The 21,683-nt window shown below is 51.8% G+C and overlaps 1 protein-coding gene across 1 annotated transcript; it reads right to left on the minus strand.

Annotated features, from left to right (window-relative positions):
- Positions 1–1,812: 1,812 nt before the first annotated feature.
- On the minus strand, positions 1,813–20,460 carry LOC142049692 (DNA-binding protein RFX2-like). Its single transcript, XM_075077621.1, is given in 12 exon segments — positions 1,813–1,940; positions 12,254–12,307; positions 12,462–12,504; positions 14,629–14,782; positions 15,109–15,317; positions 15,703–15,852; positions 16,510–16,607; positions 17,086–17,237; positions 19,309–19,421; positions 19,745–19,767; positions 19,770–19,907; positions 20,376–20,460. Coding segments are annotated over 12 exon segments (1,347 nt in total).
- Between the last annotated feature and the right edge of the window lie 1,223 nt (positions 20,461–21,683).

Consider the following 21,683-nt stretch of genomic DNA (forward strand, 5'->3'; position numbering starts at 1 on the left):
CATCCCAAGGAGAGGGAGCAGAAGAGCCCCAAGAATGGGCTGAAGCCCAGGGAAGGGCACAGGCCCCCTGGGAGGGGGTGACACTGTGGGGCAGGACGGCCCATAGCTTCAGTATGAGATGGGGAAGGAGGTGCGGGATGAAGCTCATCCTTGATGCTTGACCTGCCACCATGGGCAGCGTGGAGATGGGGACATGGCTGTCAGAGCAGCGGGGGCTTGGGCAGGCAGGGCAGACGTGCCAGGGTACGGTGGGCTGCCCAGGCGGCCGAGAACGGGAGCTGCCCATCTGTGCAGGCATGGGGTTTAGCCGATGTTACTCTGTGCCCTGTGGCCACAAGGACCAGCCAAGGGCTCGCCATGCGTCCACCCTGAGCTCTCAGAACAACCTGTCACCAGACTGGCAGCACCTCCCATGCGGGCAGCCTGGTCCGCGGCTGCAGCACTGCAGTCTCCCCTGCCCAAACACCCTGCCCCAGCCATGCAGGGCTGCTGCCGATGAATCCCCGGGCTGTGCCGCACTCTCCAGCTCAAAGCTCGTCCTTCTGGGTTGAGTCCCGGGGACCGGCAATGCCAAACCTCTTCTGGGGTGTCACAAGCCCCCCGTTTTCCCTGGGGGCGGTGCACTTGCTGTCACCCCCGTACCACCTCCTGCCACTCTCTGCTGGTTGGGAAGCGTGTGTCGGTGAGATGGTGGGTGGAAGAGAATGTCCTGGGGTGAGAGGTGGCCTGCCTGGCAGGGGAGCTGCCAACAGCCACGGTCCCTGAAGGGTGGTGGCACTTGGTGGCAGGGGACAACGAGGGCACACCTCACCTGAACTTGCAAAGGGTGGCAGGACACTACAGGGCCGAACTCCACCCCCCCCATCTACGTTGCCTCTAGACTGGAAGTACCTGCTGCTGCCAACCAGCCTTTGCCCACGCGCGGGCACGGCCTGTCCCTGGCAGGCAGCAAGGGGCCGCGCAGGCAGCCCCGCTTCCCCCGCCCTTCGCTGGGGTCCCATTGCCGAGCCCGGCAGCTCCCCGGCCTGCCAGCCCAGCCCCGCAGCAACGCTCGCGCCGGAGTCTCTGCAGGGATTTGCCCCCCGGGGAGGGGCGATGGAGCCAGCAGCGAGCCGAACGGGGCCGTGGGCGCCTTCTAACGGCAGCATTCTGAGCTGCGCTTCGCTTTCCACCTGCAGCCGGGTACGCTCGGGGTCAGGAGGGGCTGCTCTGCTCCCCAGGGGGAAATAAGGCCCTCGTTCCCACCCTGAGAGCTGGTATCCGAAGGAAGGTTCAGGCTGGTCCAGCCGTCCCCGCAAGACGGGATAATCCAGAGGGGGAGTGAAGCGAGCAAGGACACAGAGGGAGAGGCTGACGGTAAAGCTTCCCCTTCCCAAGGGGAGAGAGCAGGAATGACCTGTCAGCCGGCACACCCCTGTCTCGCTTCTCCCATCCTCCACACCTAGTCTGGAAGCATAATTAGAAAATGCTTCTTGTGGCCCCGTGCAGAGCAGCAGCCTGACCTTTCAGACGCTTCTCCCCTCCGCGAACTTTGGTGTAACGGGCATATTACCCCTGCAAACCGGCCGCTCTGCTGTGGTGACTCTGCCTCCCTGCAGACACCGGATCCCTGGCCAAAAGTGCTTTAACTGGACTGCAGTGGGCAGATCCTGCACCTCCCCCGGACACTGTAAGGCTGCAGCATCTGCCTGACACCTCCTTTCAGTGACTAAAGAAGAAATGGGACCACAACAATTCTTGTACAGGCCTGAGCATTTGATACGTGTTTATTGCTCTTCCCAGCTAAAGCTGGGAATTTTGTGCATGTCGGGTTTAGGTGGTTATCCAAGCTCCTTGCACGGTGCTGCAGAGCTCCAGAGCATCTCGTTTGCCCGTCCGTGGTAAGCAGAAGGTCACCGGGTTTGGTCGGTAGCGGCTGCAAGGAAGAGCCAATGCGCCAGCTGAAGTTAAGATCACGCTCAGTGGGAGCAGGGGAGTTTAAGACTTGATTGCTCCGTTGTTTTTTTAGACCATCTGATCTCATTGGCAGGATCTGAAGTGCAGACTCTGACCCAGGGCGTATTCCTAGTCGTTATTTACAAATATATCCAGCTTTCTCACTTGTCTCCTGCTGCTTCGATATGAGACATTTACAGACAAACATCACCCCGACAGACAACAGCACGGGACAGTAAGAGGGAAAGATGTGCCACTACACACACCTTCTTTTCCCTTTCCACTAGCAATATTTTTCCAAGTGCCACAGCTACCTTAGTACCATTCCGAACGAGCAAATAATATATTTGGATAGAATATGCTCTGCTATGAAAATGTACATGGGACCCCTGGAAAAGCTCACATCAAACACTTCATCACGCTCACAACGTCACCTCCAACGGGAGAGTAAGTCAGGCCAAGCAGTGTGGTGACAAAGGCTCCTTAGCTGTCTCCCAAGAGGTGAGACAAGAGAGTAAACACCTTGTAGCTGTACGCTTCTACGGGAGAACTTGTCTTGGGCCACATATCTCCGGGACACAGGGCTCTACCCACCCTGGGGACAGTGATGCACAGACATCAATATGATGGATACAAAATGTCTGTTTATTTGGCTGCGTCACACGCTTATATAGCTCTTGCGCTTCCTGTTCCTGCCACTCCTATGGGGAGGAGTCTATCTTTCCGTCACATCCCGTGATCTTCCGGTCGCCGATCCCTGTCTATTCCCCTACATCTCCCCCTACCCATGCTATGAAAAATTCTACAAATCTACTTGCGTAAGCGGATACATATTGTGGTCAGGTCTATCTATATTCATGTAACTCTCGCAGGCGCTCTCTGATTTGTCTTATAACACAGCATAACAATGACAGCCCACAAGTAACCATGGTTACTACACACAACAAGATCCCCCCAATTATTACTATCCAATCCCAGTTCATATCTCTCTTTTGCTGCCCTTTCCCAGTGTCGCTCTCTTTGCAATAGTGCTTGCAGTCTCGTCAAGGAGCTCATTTCTTTTCCCAATGGTACGGCTAGCATGAGGATCCATGTCAGCAGACCCTGCAAAGAGACAACTCAGAGAGGGATTATTCATTGTACATCCTTGCACAGTTCTGCTTTCACACACTTTGCAGGCACCCACTCTATGCACCCTTCATTCTCAACCGCAGCGTAGCCCCTCCCCAGGCATCTCAGTTTCCATCCTCTCTCCCATTGCTCACTGCCCGGGAACCTTACTCGTACCTGCGGATAGCGCTCGCCTGCTTGAGCTTTGCCAAAGTGCTTCTCCACTGCTGTAACTTGCTCCTGCCCGCGTATAAAATGATTAAGCGAATATAATGCACGCATTAAAATAGTTTGCTGAGCTGCTACGGGTATAGCTCCCTTATACCCCTCCCCAAGCTGTATTATTTTTGCTTTCAAGGTGTGATGAGCGCGTTCTACTATTGCCTGCCCTGTGCTATTGTAAGCAATGCCGTGTTTTAATACAATATTCCAAGCTTTACACCATTCTTGGGTACTTCGAGCCCGAAAGCATGGTCCATTATCTGTTTTTATCTCGGTGGGCTTTCCAAGCCACGCCATTACCGTGGTCCAATGCGCAGCCAACTGCGTTGCGGTCTGCTTCCGATGTCGAGTAGCCATGATGACTCCACTATATGTATCAATTGTAATTGCCAGGTGCCGTCCGGGGGCCAACTGTGGACATTCAGTAAAGTCAGTCTGCCAGATAGCATTTGCTTCCAGTCCTCGAGGGTTGACTCCTGCCTCCCACAATGGCGAGTGCTGACAGTAAGGACAGGTGGCTACTACTTCTCTTGCTGCTCTTATTGAGATGCCACACTCCTTTGCCAAGGCTTTAGCACCCAGGTGCAGTTGGTCATGCAGTTTCTTTGCCTCCGTCAATGTCCAGACTCCCGCGGCTGCCTCATCAGCCATGCGATTCCCCTCAATCAGTGGTCCAGGCCCCGTCTGATGACTGCGAATGTGAATTACTGTCACAGTTGCTCCTCGCTGCGATAAAGCAACCTCTAGCATCAAGGCAATTTCCGTGTGTGGTACACCCTCTCGTTTCATGGACATGACTAATTTATACACGTATAAGGAGTCCATGCACACATTTATATGCCGATCTATATCCTTTCGCAGGGCCATCCCTAGCGCTTTCACCTCCAGCCACTGCACACTTTTACCCCGCTCCTCATACGTCTGGCGCATCCACTATTCCCTTCTTTCCACACTACCGCCGCTCTGTTCGTCTTCGAGGAAGCGTCTGTGAAATATGTTGGTCCTGGGTGAGGGGTATCCAAAACTCTACTATCCACACTTAAATCCACCACTTTGGCTGTGTCGGCCCACCTCTGTACCGTGCCTGTGACGATTTTCCCTGGGTATGAGTATACTGCCAATTGTATATCCTCTTCACTCTCTACCACCTTCCGCCATTTGTCCCCATTCCACGGCACTGTGAGCTTATCTGGCTCCTTCCCAAAGATTCCCTTGCTTTCCCGTCACAGACGCCAAATCATTCCCCCAGCTACCTTGACTTTTGTGGAGAATGCATCCTTGGGAACCTTCTGATATATCCATCGCAGTGGTTTTTCTTCCCCTGCCCGTATTTGATATAGCAATCCTAATCCTCCACCGGCGGTCAGAATCCAACCTGTGATTAATTCCTCCTGGGGGTCCCACCGCCATACTCCTTCCTTTTGCATTCGACGTTCTATCATCTGCAACTGCTGGACTGCCTCAGTGTCTAAACTCCTGGGCTCCCATGGGTCGGTCCCTTTCAGCAACGCATAGAAAGGTTGCATCTCCTCACCGGTGACGCGCACGAATGTCCGCAACCACTGCAGTGCTCCTACCAGCTTCTGTACATCGTGTAAATTTTTAACCCTAGGTGTAAGTTTAATAGGCTGAGCTTGTATGCAATCCCCTTGTATTCTAGCACCCAGAAATCCACACACTGGTCCTCGCTGTACCTTTGCCTCAGCTGCCTTGAGGCCCTGTCTCTCAAGGCCCCTTTGGGTGTCTGAAAAGACTTGTTCACACAACGCCTCGGTGGGTGCAGCTATGAGGACGTCATCCATGTAGTGGATCATGTAGATTCTCTCCTGATACTGTTGCCTTACTTGCTGCAATGCAGAAGCCACATACCTCTGGCAGATCGCTGGAGAATTTTTCATCCCCTGCGGAAGTACTGTCCACTGCCATCTACTACCTGGTTCTGCGCGGTTCACCGCAGGCAGAGTAAAGGCAAATCTCTTTCTATCATCTGGATGTAGCGGAATGCTGAAGAAGCAGCCTTTGATATCTAAAACAATGACTCGCCATCCTTTTGGGACAGCACTCAAATCTGGTAGGCCAGGTTGGAGAGGCCCCATGTCCTCCATTTGCTGATTTACTGCTCTAAAGTCATGCAGCATCCTCCATTGGTTTTTATCTTTCTTTTTTACAGCAAATATAGGGGTGTTCCACGGGCTCATCGAGGGCTCTAGGTGCCCTGCTTCGTGCTCTCATTTTACTATAGCTCTTACAGCCTCTATTTTCTCTGTTGTCAGGGGCCACTGCTCCACCCAGACGGGCTGTTCGGTTTTCCACACTAACTTGTGCTGACAAAGCCCCTCTGAGGCAGTGGCCCTTATGCTAAATTTTTCAACCCGATCCCCATCTGGGCAAGGGCGTCTCGCCCTAACAAGGGGCTTGCTACCCCATCTGCTCCTAGTATGGTCACTACGGCCGTGAGGAGCTTCCCTGCCTCCTCGTCCATGACTTCGAGTTTCACAGGGCAAGTACTAGTCCTCGTTTGTTGTTCTCCTCCTACCCCTATTATACGCTTTCCCATGGCAAGGGGCCAAGTTGGTGGCCACCGTTCGAGTGGCATCACTGTGACATCTGCCCCGGTATCCACTAACATTCCCGGGCATATCCGTGCCGGGCAACTCGGCTCTTGCGGGGTAATCATCACTGCTGCCATGGGTCTCTCGTCACAGCCTATGACCAAGGCCACGCGGGGGCTGTAACCTGCAAATCTTGCTGGTTCTGCTCCCCTGCCTGAAGGGTCACTCCCCCTTGGCCCGCTATGGTGGGCCAAGCTCCTGGCACTGGCACCATGATGGGGGCCATTTGACTCACAGGAGGCGTGAATCCCCCTCGCTTCGCCCTCCTTTGGCCGTTTCCCGGCTTTGTGGTTGGACAATCTCTTGCCAGGTGTCCTGGCTTCCCACACGCCCAGCACCTCCCTACTGGGCGCGCTCCTCCTCCATTATGTCCTCCCCTTTCCGCTAGCGGGCACCCAGCTTTAAAGTGCCCTTGCCGTCCACACAAGTGACATCTGGGCCCCACCCCGGCCGCTTGCACCAGCACCCTTTCTTCGCTTCCACAGTCAGGGTTCTGGCAGATGTGCGCTCCCGCACCGCCATGCTGATTCAACGCCTCCTGGCATAAGACATGCCTGATGGTTTGACCCAATGAAGCCCCCACTGCCAGGGTGCGGAGGACATCTTGTGTCTACAGATTCGCTTGACTTGGGAGGCAATCCATAACGACTGCCTCCTTGGCTGCTGGTGGCAATTCTGATTCTATAATAGCCTTCTGCAACCTGTCACAAAACGTTGTAAATGGCTCTGCTAGTCCTTGCTGTATCTTTTGCCAAGGTTCTGCTTTTTTCTCATACCTGCCCACTTCGCTATACGCTCTGCGGGAACTCTCCGTTACCGCTTGCAGCTCCCTGCCCCTTAATTCTGCTGCTTGCAACTGCGGGGTTTCCAGTCCTTGACTTCTGCCAGTGAGCCGGTCAAGGGTGGTCCTTCTCAGCGGGTGGCCCGGAACTGCCGCCACTTGCTGTATGAGGGCATGGCAGGCACTGTGCATTGCCTCCTTCCAAAGTATGTACATTGTGGGAGCCAATATTGCTTTCGCCAACTGCTTAGCATCAGAGGGGGTCAACGGCGCTGCATGCGCAGCGTCCAGCAGCAATCCTACTCCTTCGTCTTTCACCCCTTTTCTCTAATTTCTCGCCATAAACTTCGCACTAGCTTGGCATCTATCGGCGTCCACTCCACCCCTCCTCCTGGAGCTAGTCGGACAGGGAAGATCCCGGGCATCTCTATCCTTACTCCATCGAGGCTACAATCTCTGGCTATCAGCCGCCAGTTAGGTAACTCGACTGACTGTCGCTGGGGTGCCCCCTTCATTAAGAGTCCTGTCTGCCGCCGAGTTACTTCCCCTAGTGCGCGCATAGCCTGCTGCAGCTGCCGCAGCACGTCCTCCGCGGACCCCTCCGGAGCTGCAGCACTCCGGACCTCCCCTTTTGGCGGTCCCTCTCCTCCCTCCTTCTGACTGGTCCTCCGAGTCCCTGCTGCCTTATGCCTCTTTTTTGCGCGCTGCAGGCAAGCTGCCCCCTCTTCCCACATGTGGGCATCGGTTTCTCCCCCAATTTCTGATTCGCTGCTACTCGAGGTTGATCTATACCCCCCACTGTCCTCCCCTCCAGGCACCCCAATCCCCCTCCTCGTCCGACTCCCATCTCAAGGGTTGCCCCGGGAGCCAGTCTCGAGGGTTGGGCAGAGGGCGGTGCCGCTGCCGGCGCTGCTGCCAGTGATGATCATCTTTCTCCTTCCGCTCCGTCACTCCCGCTGCGTCCGCTGCCACGTCACCCTCCCCGCGCCTGTGCCAAATCGTACCAGGGGTATGCGGGGGGGGAGGCATTCCAAGGGTCCTGCTGGCTCAACAGGGAACACCGCCGCTTCCCGATCCACCTCTTTGGGAGCCTCAGACTGAGTCGCTGGCCAGGCTACTCCATCCAAACTCTCCTCTTCTTCCCCATCCCCCGCGATGCTTGCCCCTGTCTGCGTCCCCACTGCCCCTCCTGGGTCTATTTCCGGGCTACTGTCGCCTGTAGCACCGTGCAGGCACCGCCGCGCCTGCCGCCACGTCTCCTGATCATCCCGAGCTTTCAAGAGTAATCGGTGTATCTTTCCCCAGAGCTGTATGTACTGGGGTTTTCCCATCATAGCCCTTTCGGCTAACTCCTCTTTAATTCTCGCACAATTATCTTTATTAAATATGTCTGTGGGACTTCGTATGAGCCCCTGCGTAATCATCCATTGGATGGCCTTTGAGGTAGGCGCCTTCGATATCGAAGTACCATATTCCTTCCCCAATCCCTTCAGTACCTTTACGACTGTACCTATTACGTGCCCGCCATCCTGCGGCTACCTGTCCCACCCCTGCGTGCCTCAAGTTGTCATTTCCCCCCAGCGAACTTGCCATGCCGCCCCGCCGATCGCGTCGGGGTCACCACTTGTAGATGTACGCTTCTGTGGAAGAACTTATCTTGGGCCGCATATCTCCGGGACACAGGGCTCTACCCACCCTGGGGGCAGTGATGCACAGACATCAATATGATGGATACAAAATGTCCGTTTATTTGGCTGCGTCACACGCTTATATAGCTCTTGCGCTTCCTGTTCCTGCCACTCCTATGGGGAGGAGTCTATCTTTCCGTCACATCCCGTGATCTTCCGGTCGCCGATCCCTGTCTATTCCCCTACAACACCTCAAGTGTATGTACACGGATGCACGCAGTCTAGGTAACAACAGGAGGAACTGGAGCTCCGTGCCCACTCAGAAGGGTACGACATCGTAGGAGTAAATGAAACATGGTGGGACACCTCAGACGACTGGGGCATCACAATGGACGGTTACAAGCTCTTTTGTAAAGATAGGCAAGGTAGACTAGGTGGAGGAGTTGCACTCTTGTCATGGTTTTAGGTGGGGTAGAGTTAATTTTCTTCACTCCAGCTGGTATAGTGCTGTGCTTTGGACTTAGCATGGAAAAAAAATGTTGAGACAACACGCAGATGTTTTGGGCTGTTGCTGGGTAGCGCTTGTACTAGTCAAGGACTTTTCTAGCCTCCCATGCTCTGCTGGGTGCACAAGAAGCCGGGAGGGGAGGGGGCACAGCTAAGAGAGCGGATTCAAACTGACCAAAGGGATATTCCATATCCTGTAACGTCATGCCCAGTATGTTAACTGGGAGGGGCTGGCCGGGGGAGGGAGGAAGCAATCGCGGCTCGGGGACGGGCAGCGTCGGTCGGCGGGTGGTGAGCGGTTGTATCGTTCGTGTTTCTGTGTTTTTTTTCCCTTTATTTTCCCTTTCCTTTCCTTTTCCATTTTATTATCTTAACATTATTGTCATTACTATCATAATCATTATAATTATTATTATTTTATTGTAATCCTTAAACTGTGCTTATCTCAACCCACAAGTTCTTTTGCTTGTCCAATTCTCTTCCCCATGCCACAGGGGTGGGGGGCAGTGAGCAAGCGGCTGGGTGGTGCTCAGTTGCCAGCTGAGGCTGAACCACGACAACTCTACATCAAGGAACACCTGGAATGTATCGAAGCCAACTATGGTGATAGTGGCTGCTCTATCGAATGCCTCTGGGTTAAAGCCAAAGGGGTCATATCCAAGCAGGACCTCACAGTGGGCTTCTGCTATCGACCTCCTAACCATGGTGACGAAGCCGACAAAGTGATACTTGGGGCACTAAAGCAAGCTTCTGGCCAACAGAGCCTGGTCCTGATGGGTGACTTCAACCACCCAGACATCTCCTGGAAGAACAATACGGCAGCTTGCATGCCATCTACCAAGTTCCTGGAGTGTATAGAGGACTCTTTCCTGATACAAATGATAGACGTGCCAACCAGGAAGGAGGCGCTGCCGGACTTGCTATTCACAAACCGGGAAAGCCTGCTTTGTAATATCTTGGTTAGTGACAGCCTTGGCTGCAGCGACCACAATATTGTGGAGTTTGGGATCCTGCTGAGTGTGCTGAAGGTCACCTCTAAGACAAGGGTTCTAGATTTTAGAAGAGCAAACTTCAGTGCGCTCAGGGCTCAACTCGGAGGGGTTCGATGGGAGGCTTCCATGGAATACAAAGGAGGTAGTGAGAGCTGGGAATTCTTCAAGAACTCCCTATTGGAAGCACAAAACCAGTTTATCCTCTACAAAGGAAGAGGAAGTAGGCAGAGCAAGAGGCCCCCATGGCTCAACCATGACCTCCTGGGTCTACTCAAATCCAGAAGGGAAGCACACCAGAAATGGAGAAGCGGAGGATTGTCCACAGAGAACTACAAGGGCATAGCCAGAGAGTGCAGAGACGCAGTCAGAAAAGCAAAAGCCCAGTTTGAATTGAAACTGGCTGTAGACATAAAAAATAACAAGAAAGGGTTCTTCAGACGTGTCAACCGCAAGCAGAAAAAGAAGGAAAACATAGGCCCATTGTTAAACGGAAAAGGAGAATCAATCACCAATGATGCAGAAAAGGCAGAGGTCCTCAACACCTTCTTCACCTCGGTCTTTACCAGCACTGCAGGGTCCCAGGCTTTGGGAACAAAATTGCCAATTGAACCAAACACCGACCCACCGTCGGTGAAGGAAGAGTTAGTATATGAACTACCAGAGGAGCTTGACCCCCACAAACCAATGGGCCCTGACAACATCCACCCGAGGGTGTTGAGAGAGCTTGCTGACATCATCGTAAAGCCGCTCTCCATAAGCTTTGAAGAAGTCAGGGAGAACGGTGGACGTCCCTGAGGACTGGAGGAAGGCAAATGTTACCCCTGTCTACAAGAAGGGCTCGAGGGAGGATCCGGGTAACTGTAGGCCCATCCGCCTTACTTCAGTCCCTGGGAAAGTTATGGAACGAATCCTCCTGGGGGTCATCACAAGTCAATTGAAGCACGTGATTGGGAAAAGCCAACATGGCTTCACTAAAGGCAGATCGTGCTTGACTAACCTGGTGGCCTTCTATGACAAAGTGACTTGCCTGGTGGACATGGGGCGGGCGGTGGACATTGTCTACCTGGACTTCTCCAAGGCCTTTGATACGGTCCCCCATAGTCTCCTCCTGGAGAAATGGATGTGTTATGGGCTAGAGAAGCGGTCTGTGCAGTGGGTGGGGAACTGGCTGACAGGCCGCACCCAAAGGGTGGTGGTAAATAGCTCTTTCTCAAACTGGCAACCTGTCACTAGTGGAGTCCCCAGGGATCGATATTGGGCCCAGTGTTATTCAACATCTTTATAAGTGATCTGGATACTGGCATCAAGAGTAGCCTGATGGAGTTTGCTGATGACACCAAGTTGAGTGGGGAAGCAGACATGCCAGAAGGGAGAGCTGCTCTGCAGGGAGATCTGGATAGGTGGGAGGAGTGGGCCAGCAAGAAGCTTACAAAGTTCAACAAGGAGAAGTGTAAGGTCATGCACCTGGGAAGACATAATCCGGGAGTGCAGCACAGACTGGGATCCACCTGGCTGGAGAGCAGCTCTGTGGAAAGGGACCTGGGGGTCCTGGTGGACAGAAAGCTCAACATGAGCCAACAGTGGCTGCTGTGGCCAAGAAGGCCAACAGGCTGCTGGGTTGCATCAAAAAGGGCATCGCCAGCAGAGATAAAGAAGTCATTATCCCACTCTACTCAGCGCTTGTCAGGCCACACCTGCGTACACACCTGTGTACAGTTCTGGTCCCCTCTATACAAAAAGGATGTGGACAGGCTGGAAGGGGTCCAGAGAAGGGCCACCAAGATGATCAGAGGACTGGGAAGCTGCCGTACGAGGATAGGCTGGGAGAACTGGGTTTGTTCAGCCTTGAGAAAAGGAGGCTCAGAGGGGATCTCATCCCCATGTACCAGTACTTAAGGGGTAGTTACAAAGAAGATGGAGACTCCCTTTTTACACGGAGTCCCATGGAGAGGACAAGGGGCAATGGACACAAATTGCTCTTGGGGAGATTCCGATTGGACACCAGAGGGAAATTTTTCACACTGAGGAGAGTCAACCATTGGAATAATCTCCCCAGGAAAGTGGTTGACTCGGTCACGTTGGACACTTCAAGAGTCGTCTGGACAGGGTGCTGGGCCGTCTTGTTTAGACTCTGCTCTTCCTAGAAAGGTTGGACTAGATGACCTCTGAGGTCTCTCCCAACCCCTGATTCTGTGATTCTGTGAATCTGTGATCATTAGAAATAATAATAAAAATAATAATAATAAAAGCTATTTATGACGCGGCCTTTATTCACAGAAAGATTTGCCCCAGGGCTTTGTTTTTGCAGTTTGGCTCGATGACAGATTCCCCCACCCACCTCTGCCCCGTAGTCCGCATCAGCCCAGACCCCCAGGACACAGAAAGGGAGAATAAAACCCTGCTGGGGCAGAAGCTCCACCAGCTCAGCCCCGCCGGAGCCACCATCACAATGTTTCACAAGCGCACCCCCCGTGCTCCGGGGGGCTGTGTCCACCTCGCTGCCCAGGTCACTCATGTCCTCTGTAAAGGACAGCTCTTGGCATGAGAACGGCGACCGGAGGGGAAGAGCTCCTTTCTCCTAACAGAGCAGGGTGGAGGAGCCAGCACGAGGTTCCCCCTCCCACAGTGATTCAACCTTGACCCAGCAGGATTCCCCTTGAGGGAGAGGAGGCACCTTTGTCCAGCGGTGTTGGAGACAGAGGTGTGAGGTCACCAAACTGAAAGACAAAGGCATTACAAGGTGAGTGAGGCTTATGGAGACCAGACCTGAAGTTGGCATCCATTTCCAAGCAATTTTAACAAGCAGCCTAAGTGCTCCAGAGGAAGCACGAGCATCAGCAGTGCCGGCGGTGAAAAGCAGAAAGCAAAACCAACCACATATTTTGGGGAAAAGTCTGCCGCTGGCATTGAAGCCTCTGGGCAAACACCACACGCAACAATCCAAGGCAGGATGGAGCTGTGGAACGAAGGGAGAAATGTTTCTGTCTGCCATGTCAGGGCCAAGTGCTGCCACAGACTGAAGGATGGTGCCTTTTCTCCAGCCCTCTGCATCTCTCGGGCAGCTGCTCAGGCATGCCAGCTATTCCCCTCTCCTGGGGCTCTACCATCACTCCACCCTGTGCAACTCTGTGCAAAGCCTTCGCATTCGCGTCACGGAAGTGCTTTGCCTTGCAAGGCCGCCGTGTCAAGTGTAACCAGAGAGCTGGGCATATATTGGGTTCTGGAGACATGTTGTCTCCCTCTGTGACGAGGTCTGAAACACTAAATTGCTATAACAGTAGTGTTGAAAAGTCATGCAAAGTTGGGCAGCGGAAGGCACTGAGGAGAGCAGGAGTTTAAAAGTGAGCGATGGAAATGGAAGGACACGATTCATCCTCTTTTGCTGGGAAGAATCAGCCTCGTCCTGGACAACAGAAATATTGCACGGGTTTAAAGAAGGCAAAACCTGATGGATGAAAGCCTGCCACAGCTAGGTCTTGCTGGAAGCCACTCTCTGCCTTGCATGTTCCTTGAATATCAATAAAGACAGAGGTTTTGCAGGGAATAGTGGGAACTTGCAGCACTGCTGACTTGGGGCAACAGCATGGGCCTAAAGGGGGTGGGGGTCAAGTGACAGGCAGGCAGTTGATTTGCCTGGCTCCCCTACATGAGCTCCAGGGAAGGAAGAAAACAGGTATGAGCTTCAAGGAGCAAATGAGATCAGTTTTAAACTAAGAGTAGTTGCTATATTGCTATCACAAGTTGATGAGGGCCTTTTAAATCTAGGCATTTTTCAGAGGGAAAGAGTAGAAGTGACCTCAACTAGGCAGGACAGGACCTGCCTGCAAGCCAGGTGTGGGAAACTATAGGATTGAATCAACATGTGGGTCCCATGGTAAGTTGTTTGAGATAGAAAGCGGGCTGGAGGACTATGGGCATGCGATGGAATTAGCTTGACTACAGACCCGGCATCAGACCCGCTGATGGAAAATTACAGAGAATCTGCAAGTCACCAGGAGGAGGAAGAAAGGCGAGGGATATCTCGGCCTTGAGAGCAAACGATAAACAAGAAAGGCGAGGGACATTTCGACCTTGAGAGCAAACGATAAACAAGAACAAGGAATTTTGGCACGAAGTGCAGAAATAGACTGTTCGTTAAGGAAGTGTCGCAACCCGTGAAGCTTGTTTACAAGAGCATATAAAAGCACTGCGACTTAAAAATAAAGCTGAAGCTTGCTCTATCACTCACATTGAGTTGGCTGCTTGCTTTCCTCGCTCGCCGTAAGCCAGGCACTGGTTTTAGTGTCTGATTGGTTAAAAGAAATCTCCAGTCCATGCCCCACACACCCCCCAACACAAACAACCCGCTGTTTCTCTTCTTCAAGTCAAAGACAGGGAGAGGGGCTGACTGTGCATGTAACTGGAGCTTGCAGAGGCCTGAGCAAGTTCCGTGAACAGTACCACCGAAAACTGCAGGGAAAGGAACTTTTGGACCTTTCTTTGCTTGGTTTAGTTTTTTTGATGGGTCTTTGCCCTGGCAGGAATCCCGCCATCAGGGTTGGTGCCCACAGGTAATGGAGAGAAGTAGGGAGATCCTTTTCCTCCCTCCTCCAGGCCGCCAAAGGCCAGCTGATGCTCAACTGCCCCCAAACCCACCAGCTCAGCTATTAGCAAGCCAGGATGGAAGGGGCTCAAGGAGCTGGATTCTTGTGCCAGGCACTCAGAAAGCTCAGTACCTGCTTCGGCTATGATGGCTACAAAAACACGTTCAGGGCACAGCGCTGTTTGTGAAACACACGAGTTCCAACCTCTTAAAGAGCTGCTTAGTGTGGGTTTGTTTCTAGGGAATTAACAATTCTCACCTCTCCCATTCCAGCAGTCGGCCTCTCCCCTGCTGCCTGGGCAACACGGTGCTCTACCAGATAAACCACGGATTCATCGCAGAGCAGGCAAATCAGGTGGAAGGAACCAAAGCTGGCAGCACTGCGCAAGGGCGGGTCCCGGATCGCCATGGAGCTGAAACACGGCCAGGAAACAAAATATTTGGGATGCGTTTTATACGTGCGTCACGGCTGATGTGAATTCTTGACCCTGAAGGCACTGTGGGACACAGTGCTCTGTTCCTACCTCGAACCCAAGAGTATCAAAGCACTTTCAGAAATTAGTCCTATCCCCATCCTGAAAGGATACAGGAGACACAACGCTCCCTTCTGTACCAGGGCAGAGCAACAGTTAACCAGAGTTGCACGGGAGTAAAGAACTTGGCCTTGGCTTTCCAAGGAGCTATTGACGTGCCCTGAGCCCAATGCAGAAATATCTCCAAAGTGAGAAAGAAAATGTACCTATAGAAAGACCATTTCAGCAAGAACTGTCTGGCTGCCTTGGGGAAGCTGGGAGTGCCCTCGTGATGCTTCAGGACTTGAGTAACAACATTATCCAGCCAGCTAGCCCACTGGTGCAGAGAACTCTGCTGCTGCAGAGTGAGCTTGAAATCCCGCTCCAGCTTCTGTACCATGCCTTCCTCGCACTGGCACACCCACGAGGCTTGCTCCTGCTCGGGAAGAAGGGCTGACAGTTACTCACGCCAAGCCTGCACGGTTGGTCCATCCCAACCTAGGAATTCAGCTGCATTTCTAGTAGACAAGGACCCCAGACCAGCTCTGAGCCATGTCTCCTCCGAGCTGCCCTGACCACAATATTATTATGAGAACTATATTTTTGTTGGTAGCACTGCTTCTTACAGAAGCTCCTTAGAACCTTCCCCACTACTCACAGTGAGATGGCAGACTTACCCGGGAAAGTAACACCCAAACCGTTTAATTGTCCATTTAATTGCCTTTTAGTACTGGCAATAAGATGCTGGTTACCAGCAGACAACCTCATTAGAGACTCCCAGTTCTAGACAACACGACCGAGGAGCAGATACCGTAAGTTACCTGCGCGTTGGTGAAGTCGACCCGATTGAGATCGCCGAGCATCTGGTTTATCTGGGAAGTGTTCTGCAGCACCGCACGGGCGGCCTGAGCCAGGCGGTTCAGCGATGCGTAGCTCCGTAACGTCTGCGCAAAGGCACTCACTACCCCCACCTGCGACACAGCAACGCAGGGCTCCGCGAGCAGGAGGCCACGGGGCTGGACGGCAAACTCTTCTCAATGCTGAGCTCAAGCACACGGTGCGCATCAGCTGGGATCACCTGCACAGTCCCACCCACGCTGCTGCCCAAAGCATAGCCGAGTGCTCCAGAGCACCACTTTTGCACCACCTATCGTGTCTTGCAAACCAGCCTCTGCATTTCTTTTCTTTAAACTAAGAGGTTTCCTCACTCTGCCTCTAGCAGTGACTGGCAAGGTGAGAAGCGCCTGCAAGAATCCATGGCTTCAGGAGAGGGGCAGTAGGAGCCTGAGGTTCAATCTCTGCAACGCCATTCAGTCCAGGGGGTGTCCTGCAATTTTTAGTAGGACAGCTTCATGCCATGCAGAGATTTTCTTCCAGAAAGCTTATCTGCAATCCCGGGACATGGGAACAGCTCAATGGACAGAGCACCATCAGCCTCTGGTACAAAGGGATTGCCCTGCCTGTCCTCCCACTCCTTGCCGATTTGCGTTGATAGATATTCATTATATGGTGCTAGTCTGGAGTACATGTGGCCAAACCCCAGCAGTGATTTCCAGTCCCTGCGGAAAACTGCAACGCGCACACACTCAGTTCCTACCCCGGACCTGCCGCGTGCTCCCTCTGCTTACCTTGGCCTGGACAAGCTCGGGGGGAAGTTCACTCATTGCGTTCATCAGCCACCCTTCCAAACTCTTGGCAAAATTACCAATTGCTTGTGTAAGCGTGCCTGCAAAGAAGTCTGCAGAGTTAGAAAAGCTGCTCCATGTCATCTTGGGACACCACTTGCTAGCTGAGAGCTGCTGTGGAAAGCACAGCCGCTGATCTGGGTAGCTGTGAGCTCAACTTAGCGTCAGGGAAACCAGCTGGGTCCTTGACTCCGAGCCAACGTCAGGAGAAGTGATACGCAATCAACCAAACTTTAAAAAGCATGGGGATTTCCAGGGGCCACAAAGTACCATCGACGTAGAGCAACGCGGCAGGAGAACTTCTGCTGTTGCCATCGTATTTTAGCCTGCATTCAAACCAAAACCCTCTACTTCAGCTTTTACAATGGAAACCCTTGTGGCAAGTGGTAGCCAGACCGAGTGAGTCACGGATCGCTGCTTCTCACACGCAACATCCCGTGACTCAGCCCAGCGAGGAGCAGGAGCCGAGCTGGAGTTGGGACCACCCGTGTCCTCCCAGCCACGCCGCAGGATACTCACTGGGCTCCGGCCTGAGCACGTCTGGGATGAGAATCTCCACCAGGGCCTGGTACAGGATGTGATCACAGTCTCTCATCCGTTTGAGGATGGGTTCGTATTTGCACAGAGTGATCAGCTGATCTCCTGGGAGGGTCCCTTCGTGTTCTTTGTCGCTGTGGGAGGATGAGGAGGGAGGCAGCCTTAGCAGCAAGTTTGCCTTCAGGGCATTCACCCTTCCTCTTGATTTCTAACCCCGGTTTTCAACAGAAAAAAAAATCTATTCATGTTTCTTTCAAAGGGAAACATTTGATCGTTTGTACAAGTCTTTGCTGACTCTGCACGCGCCTCTCTGTCCACGGGGTCAGAGCCCTGGCCACAGCTTTCCCTCAAATCCCTAGCAACCAGTGCTTGGCCTTCGCTCCTTCCAGCTTTATCTTGAGTTGCCTTTCACACACTCACGTTCATGTGCACCTGGGCATTGTACTTCACTACAGTCGTTTCGGCAAGCAAAGGCTTAGCTGGTTCTTCCTCATGGACCCAGCTCTTTCCAAAACCTTCACACTCTCTCCTCTGCCCTCAACCTCCACACCTGTAGCAGCGGGGACAAAATGTATGCGGCGAATGGTTTTTGAGCAGTTTAGGTGGTGTTGACAGATCCTACAAATGGTTTTGAGGTGTTTAACACCTTCAAATGCTGAAAGATTTCAGAAGGAAAAGGATTTTTTGTTTTGATGAGAACAGAGCGTATTGTCTCTTAACTGAATGCGGTCAAACAAGCTGGCGTTATTTTCACTTTATTGGGGTACGGAAACTTGTTCTGCACGATTAAGGCGTAAGCTATTTGGTGAAACTGCAAGCAGAGAAAATGTAAGCCTTAAGCACTGCCAGAGCATCAAAGCAGAGCTGCTAAGACACTATGGCAGGAACTGGGAATTTGCCCTGGACTTTCCCCTTGCGTTACATCAAAACCATTAAAGCCAAGCCTTGGACACAGTATAAAGCAGCACTTACAGCCTCTGCCCGAGTGGTTTTTGTAAATGAACCCCACAAGCATACTCCTCGGACACTCACACAGAGAAACCAGCCACCAAGTACCTAAACTTTCTCTTAAGTGGAACCATATTCTGCACTTTATCATGCTTTCAGTTTGCCACTTGCATAATACTTTGGGTTTATATTTGTAGATAAATAAATCAGGGGGAGGGAGTGCTTTGTTTACCTGTCGCGATTATTGGCAGTGGTATGGAGAGGAATTAGAGTGCACAGCCTTAGCAAGAGAGGCTAGTTCAGACAGAGCCCTGCAGAAATGCTGCCTCCAGTATCCAGCGAGCCTCTCAGTACCTAGCACGGCTCTCTCTGTGGTGTTCAAATTTGCTTTGGAGATCTGCCCATAAGTAAAAGAGATTTTGAAACAATTAAACCAAGGTACAGTGATTCGTTGTGGGAAGACATCCATTGGGTAACATCTACTGAGGACAACAGGGCCATATTCTACAGATTATTACGGGGTATTTGCTTATTACTCAAATTGTTCCCATTTTGCTTCTGAAAATGTCAGTATCAGAAGCCCTTATATAATCTGTAGAAGTGGACCGTTCAGACTTTTAATACGCATTTTAACAAGAAACCTTCACCTTTCCAATCTTCTCTGTTTGCACTTGTTTCCATCCCCGTCTCTCGGCAGCAGATTCCCAACGTGCAAACGATGACCAAAAGGCAGGAACAACAAGCCAGGCAGGAGTACCAAGATCAGAGCAGCTTCGCCTGCCATTACCTGCCTCAAAACATGGGGCACTTGAAAGATTTGGATAGCCATCCAAAGAAGTGAGTCAGTTGAGGTGTCACTAAAGCCTCCGAGTCCGAGATGTCACGGAGACCGAGACCTAATGACACAGGACCGTTACTGTCGGCTCCTGCTGGCCATTTACGAAAGCATCATCCCGTTCTCATCCGTCCAAACGCTCTCTGCGTTTCTGATCAGCACTTGTTACAGGAGGTATAAGGCACAGAGAGGTACCTAATCGGAGCAGATGCTTTCCTCAGAGGTCTGAGCTTTGGGCGGTCAGTACAATATTGAACACTTCTGACACTCCTTGTAACGCCTCTGCAGGGAAGTGAATACTTTCGACTCCTACAAAGCACTCAGAATGCCTAACGGGGCAGAAAAGGCTTCAGGCACTTTTAACAGATAAATTACCACCAAAAAAAGGATCATTCAAAAATAATCAAAGCACAGCAGTGTACCTGGATGGCAGGGCGGTGGAGCCATCGCTAGATGGTGTTTTAGGACTCCAGAAGGTTTGCCACAGTTTCTCAAGATAATGAAATTGAAGAGTCATTACAACATCCCAAGTCGCCTAACAACAAAGAACGCAGCTCATTAGCTGCCCTCCTAGCACCTTGACACACAGTGTAGGCATAAATTTCATGTGCTGTCGTTTAGATTTTATAATTTACAAGAAGACTAACAGAAAGGGCATTGTTTTAATAATCAACATAACATAAAACAGGTCCCACAATGAAAAAATAAGATAAAGCGCAATATTTCAGCTGTAATACCTAGCAAATCAAGCATTCCCTATTATATTCTAGCTTTTCCCAAGAGCAGGATACGAGATGAGCACATGAATTATCTCCCACATCAATTAATAAGGCAATTAAAATAATTCCATAGAATCACCTCACAGTGTCGACTGTAAAGAGCAGGATTCTCACATCATTCACGGTGACCCCTTCTTGTAAGAGGCTGTTACCTAGATCAGGGGCCGGGAACTCAGGAAAGACATGGGTTACATCCAGGGGAAAAAAAAATGGTGGGGAAAGATGGTGAGAGTTAGGCAGGACTCAATGAGCCGGACTACTGGTGAGTGCAAGGCGCTGCTGTCTTTCATGCTTCAGCTGGGGATGAAAAAGGAGAAATGAGGCCAATAATCTAGTGCTTTCCCCATTCACGCTGCTATGCTGGGCAAAAAGCAAACAATCGCAGCCTGCTTTATTTACTGTTGAAAGGAAAATGTTTTCTTTCCCTTTGTAATGAAAGAAACAAGAATACGTTGCCCTCATCTACTGCGCCTCCCATTACGTTTTCTCTGGAGCCTGAAAAATGTCTCTGTGGTAATTGGAGGGTACAATGGAAAATATAATTGGACAGAGACGTATCAGCAGCAGTTGTACTGCAGAGGAGGCTCAGAGCTGGCCAGGGTTTGGTGTCTCTGCTGGAGAGGACGGAGACACGTAGATCCACACAGCAAAGCCAGAGAGCCTGTCTCCTAAGAGAAGGTCCGTAGGGATCGTCTGCATCTGATACATACTGCAGCCTTTGCAATGCAGAGACTTGCTCTTCTCCCTCCGGCTGCCTGCCTTAGCAAGGCTCTTCAGGACCTCCACGCCTTCCATCCAACTGGGACAAAACCCCATGGATTAAAACCATACTTAGAGGGAACCAACAGACCTGAGGGTACAAGGAAAAAGCCTTCCTGTGGGTGTGGGAGTCAGCAAATACACTTAGCAAGTGTGATGTTACAAGAGCGTGGCTTGGGATTTACAGAGGCACAGGCAAACACATAGACGTTGTTTGCAACACAGTCATGCAGAGTTTTGTGTTTCTCATGTCATACAGGAGGTTAACATTCTAGGGCAGCATTTGAGGGTTGACTCTTTCTAGCATCTAGTCAAGTGGAGGGGCAAAATGAGAACTTCCTTTTGAAAAGCACTCCTCAAGACAGAATGAAAGGCAAGTCTGCCCAACGTGACACCAATAAAAGAAGAAACTGAGAAGCAGAGCTGGAGCGGGTGCCGGAGCGCAGGCTCTCCGTCTCGGGAGCTGACTTTTGCATTTACTTTCTGTTTGGGAGCTGAAGAAATAAGTTCTTCTGCTCCTTCTTCACTCCAGCAAGAACCAGAAGTGTCTGTGCTTCCAGGAGACAATTCCAAATTCCTTTGCAAGTTGTGTTTTTATATTCAGAATTGCTCAGACGTAAGACAAACCACAGCACTATTTAACTTGCACTGTGGCACAAAAGAAAAAAATTCCAATAGCCCAAACAAAACCCCAAAGCCACCCAAGCACAACACAAGCCCCCAAGTTCTTCACACTGATTTGGCAGAACAAGTCCATAGCCGAGGTCCTAGGACAGTTTAGTCAGAGGGAGGCAGTGAAAAGCACCACATACGGTGGCATTCTCTCTAGCAGCGGGCTGGATCAAGCTGCTGGCAAACAGAACAGGCAGATAAAAGCTGTTTCATAGAATCATAGAATAGTTTGGCTTGGAAAGGAGTTTTAGGGGCCATCTAGTCATAGGGGTTATTGGGAGGTGGCAAGATGGTATTGGGGAGCCAAGGGAGTTTTGGTGGGGTGGCAGGGATGTGGAGAAGATGGAGGGAGTGGGTGGTGGTTGAGTAGGGGTGGTGTACTTTGGGGGTAGGTTGGGGCAGGAGGGGATGTCGTAGGTTTGCTGGTATCTGTTGTGTTGGTTTCTGTTTCCATGAAAAGCTATTTGTGCAAATGGCTGTGTGCCCGCGTGGGAGGGGGAGGGAGCACAGGGGCCACCGTGAAAGGGCACCCAAGGGGTACAGAAGCCCTGCTGAGCCCCAAATCACAGCCAGCCAGCCCCAAAGGG

This window comes from Phalacrocorax aristotelis, chromosome W (assembly GCF_949628215.1).
Source record: "Phalacrocorax aristotelis chromosome W, bGulAri2.1, whole genome shotgun sequence".
NCBI classification, from domain to species: Eukaryota; Metazoa; Chordata; class Aves; order Suliformes; family Phalacrocoracidae; genus Phalacrocorax; species Phalacrocorax aristotelis.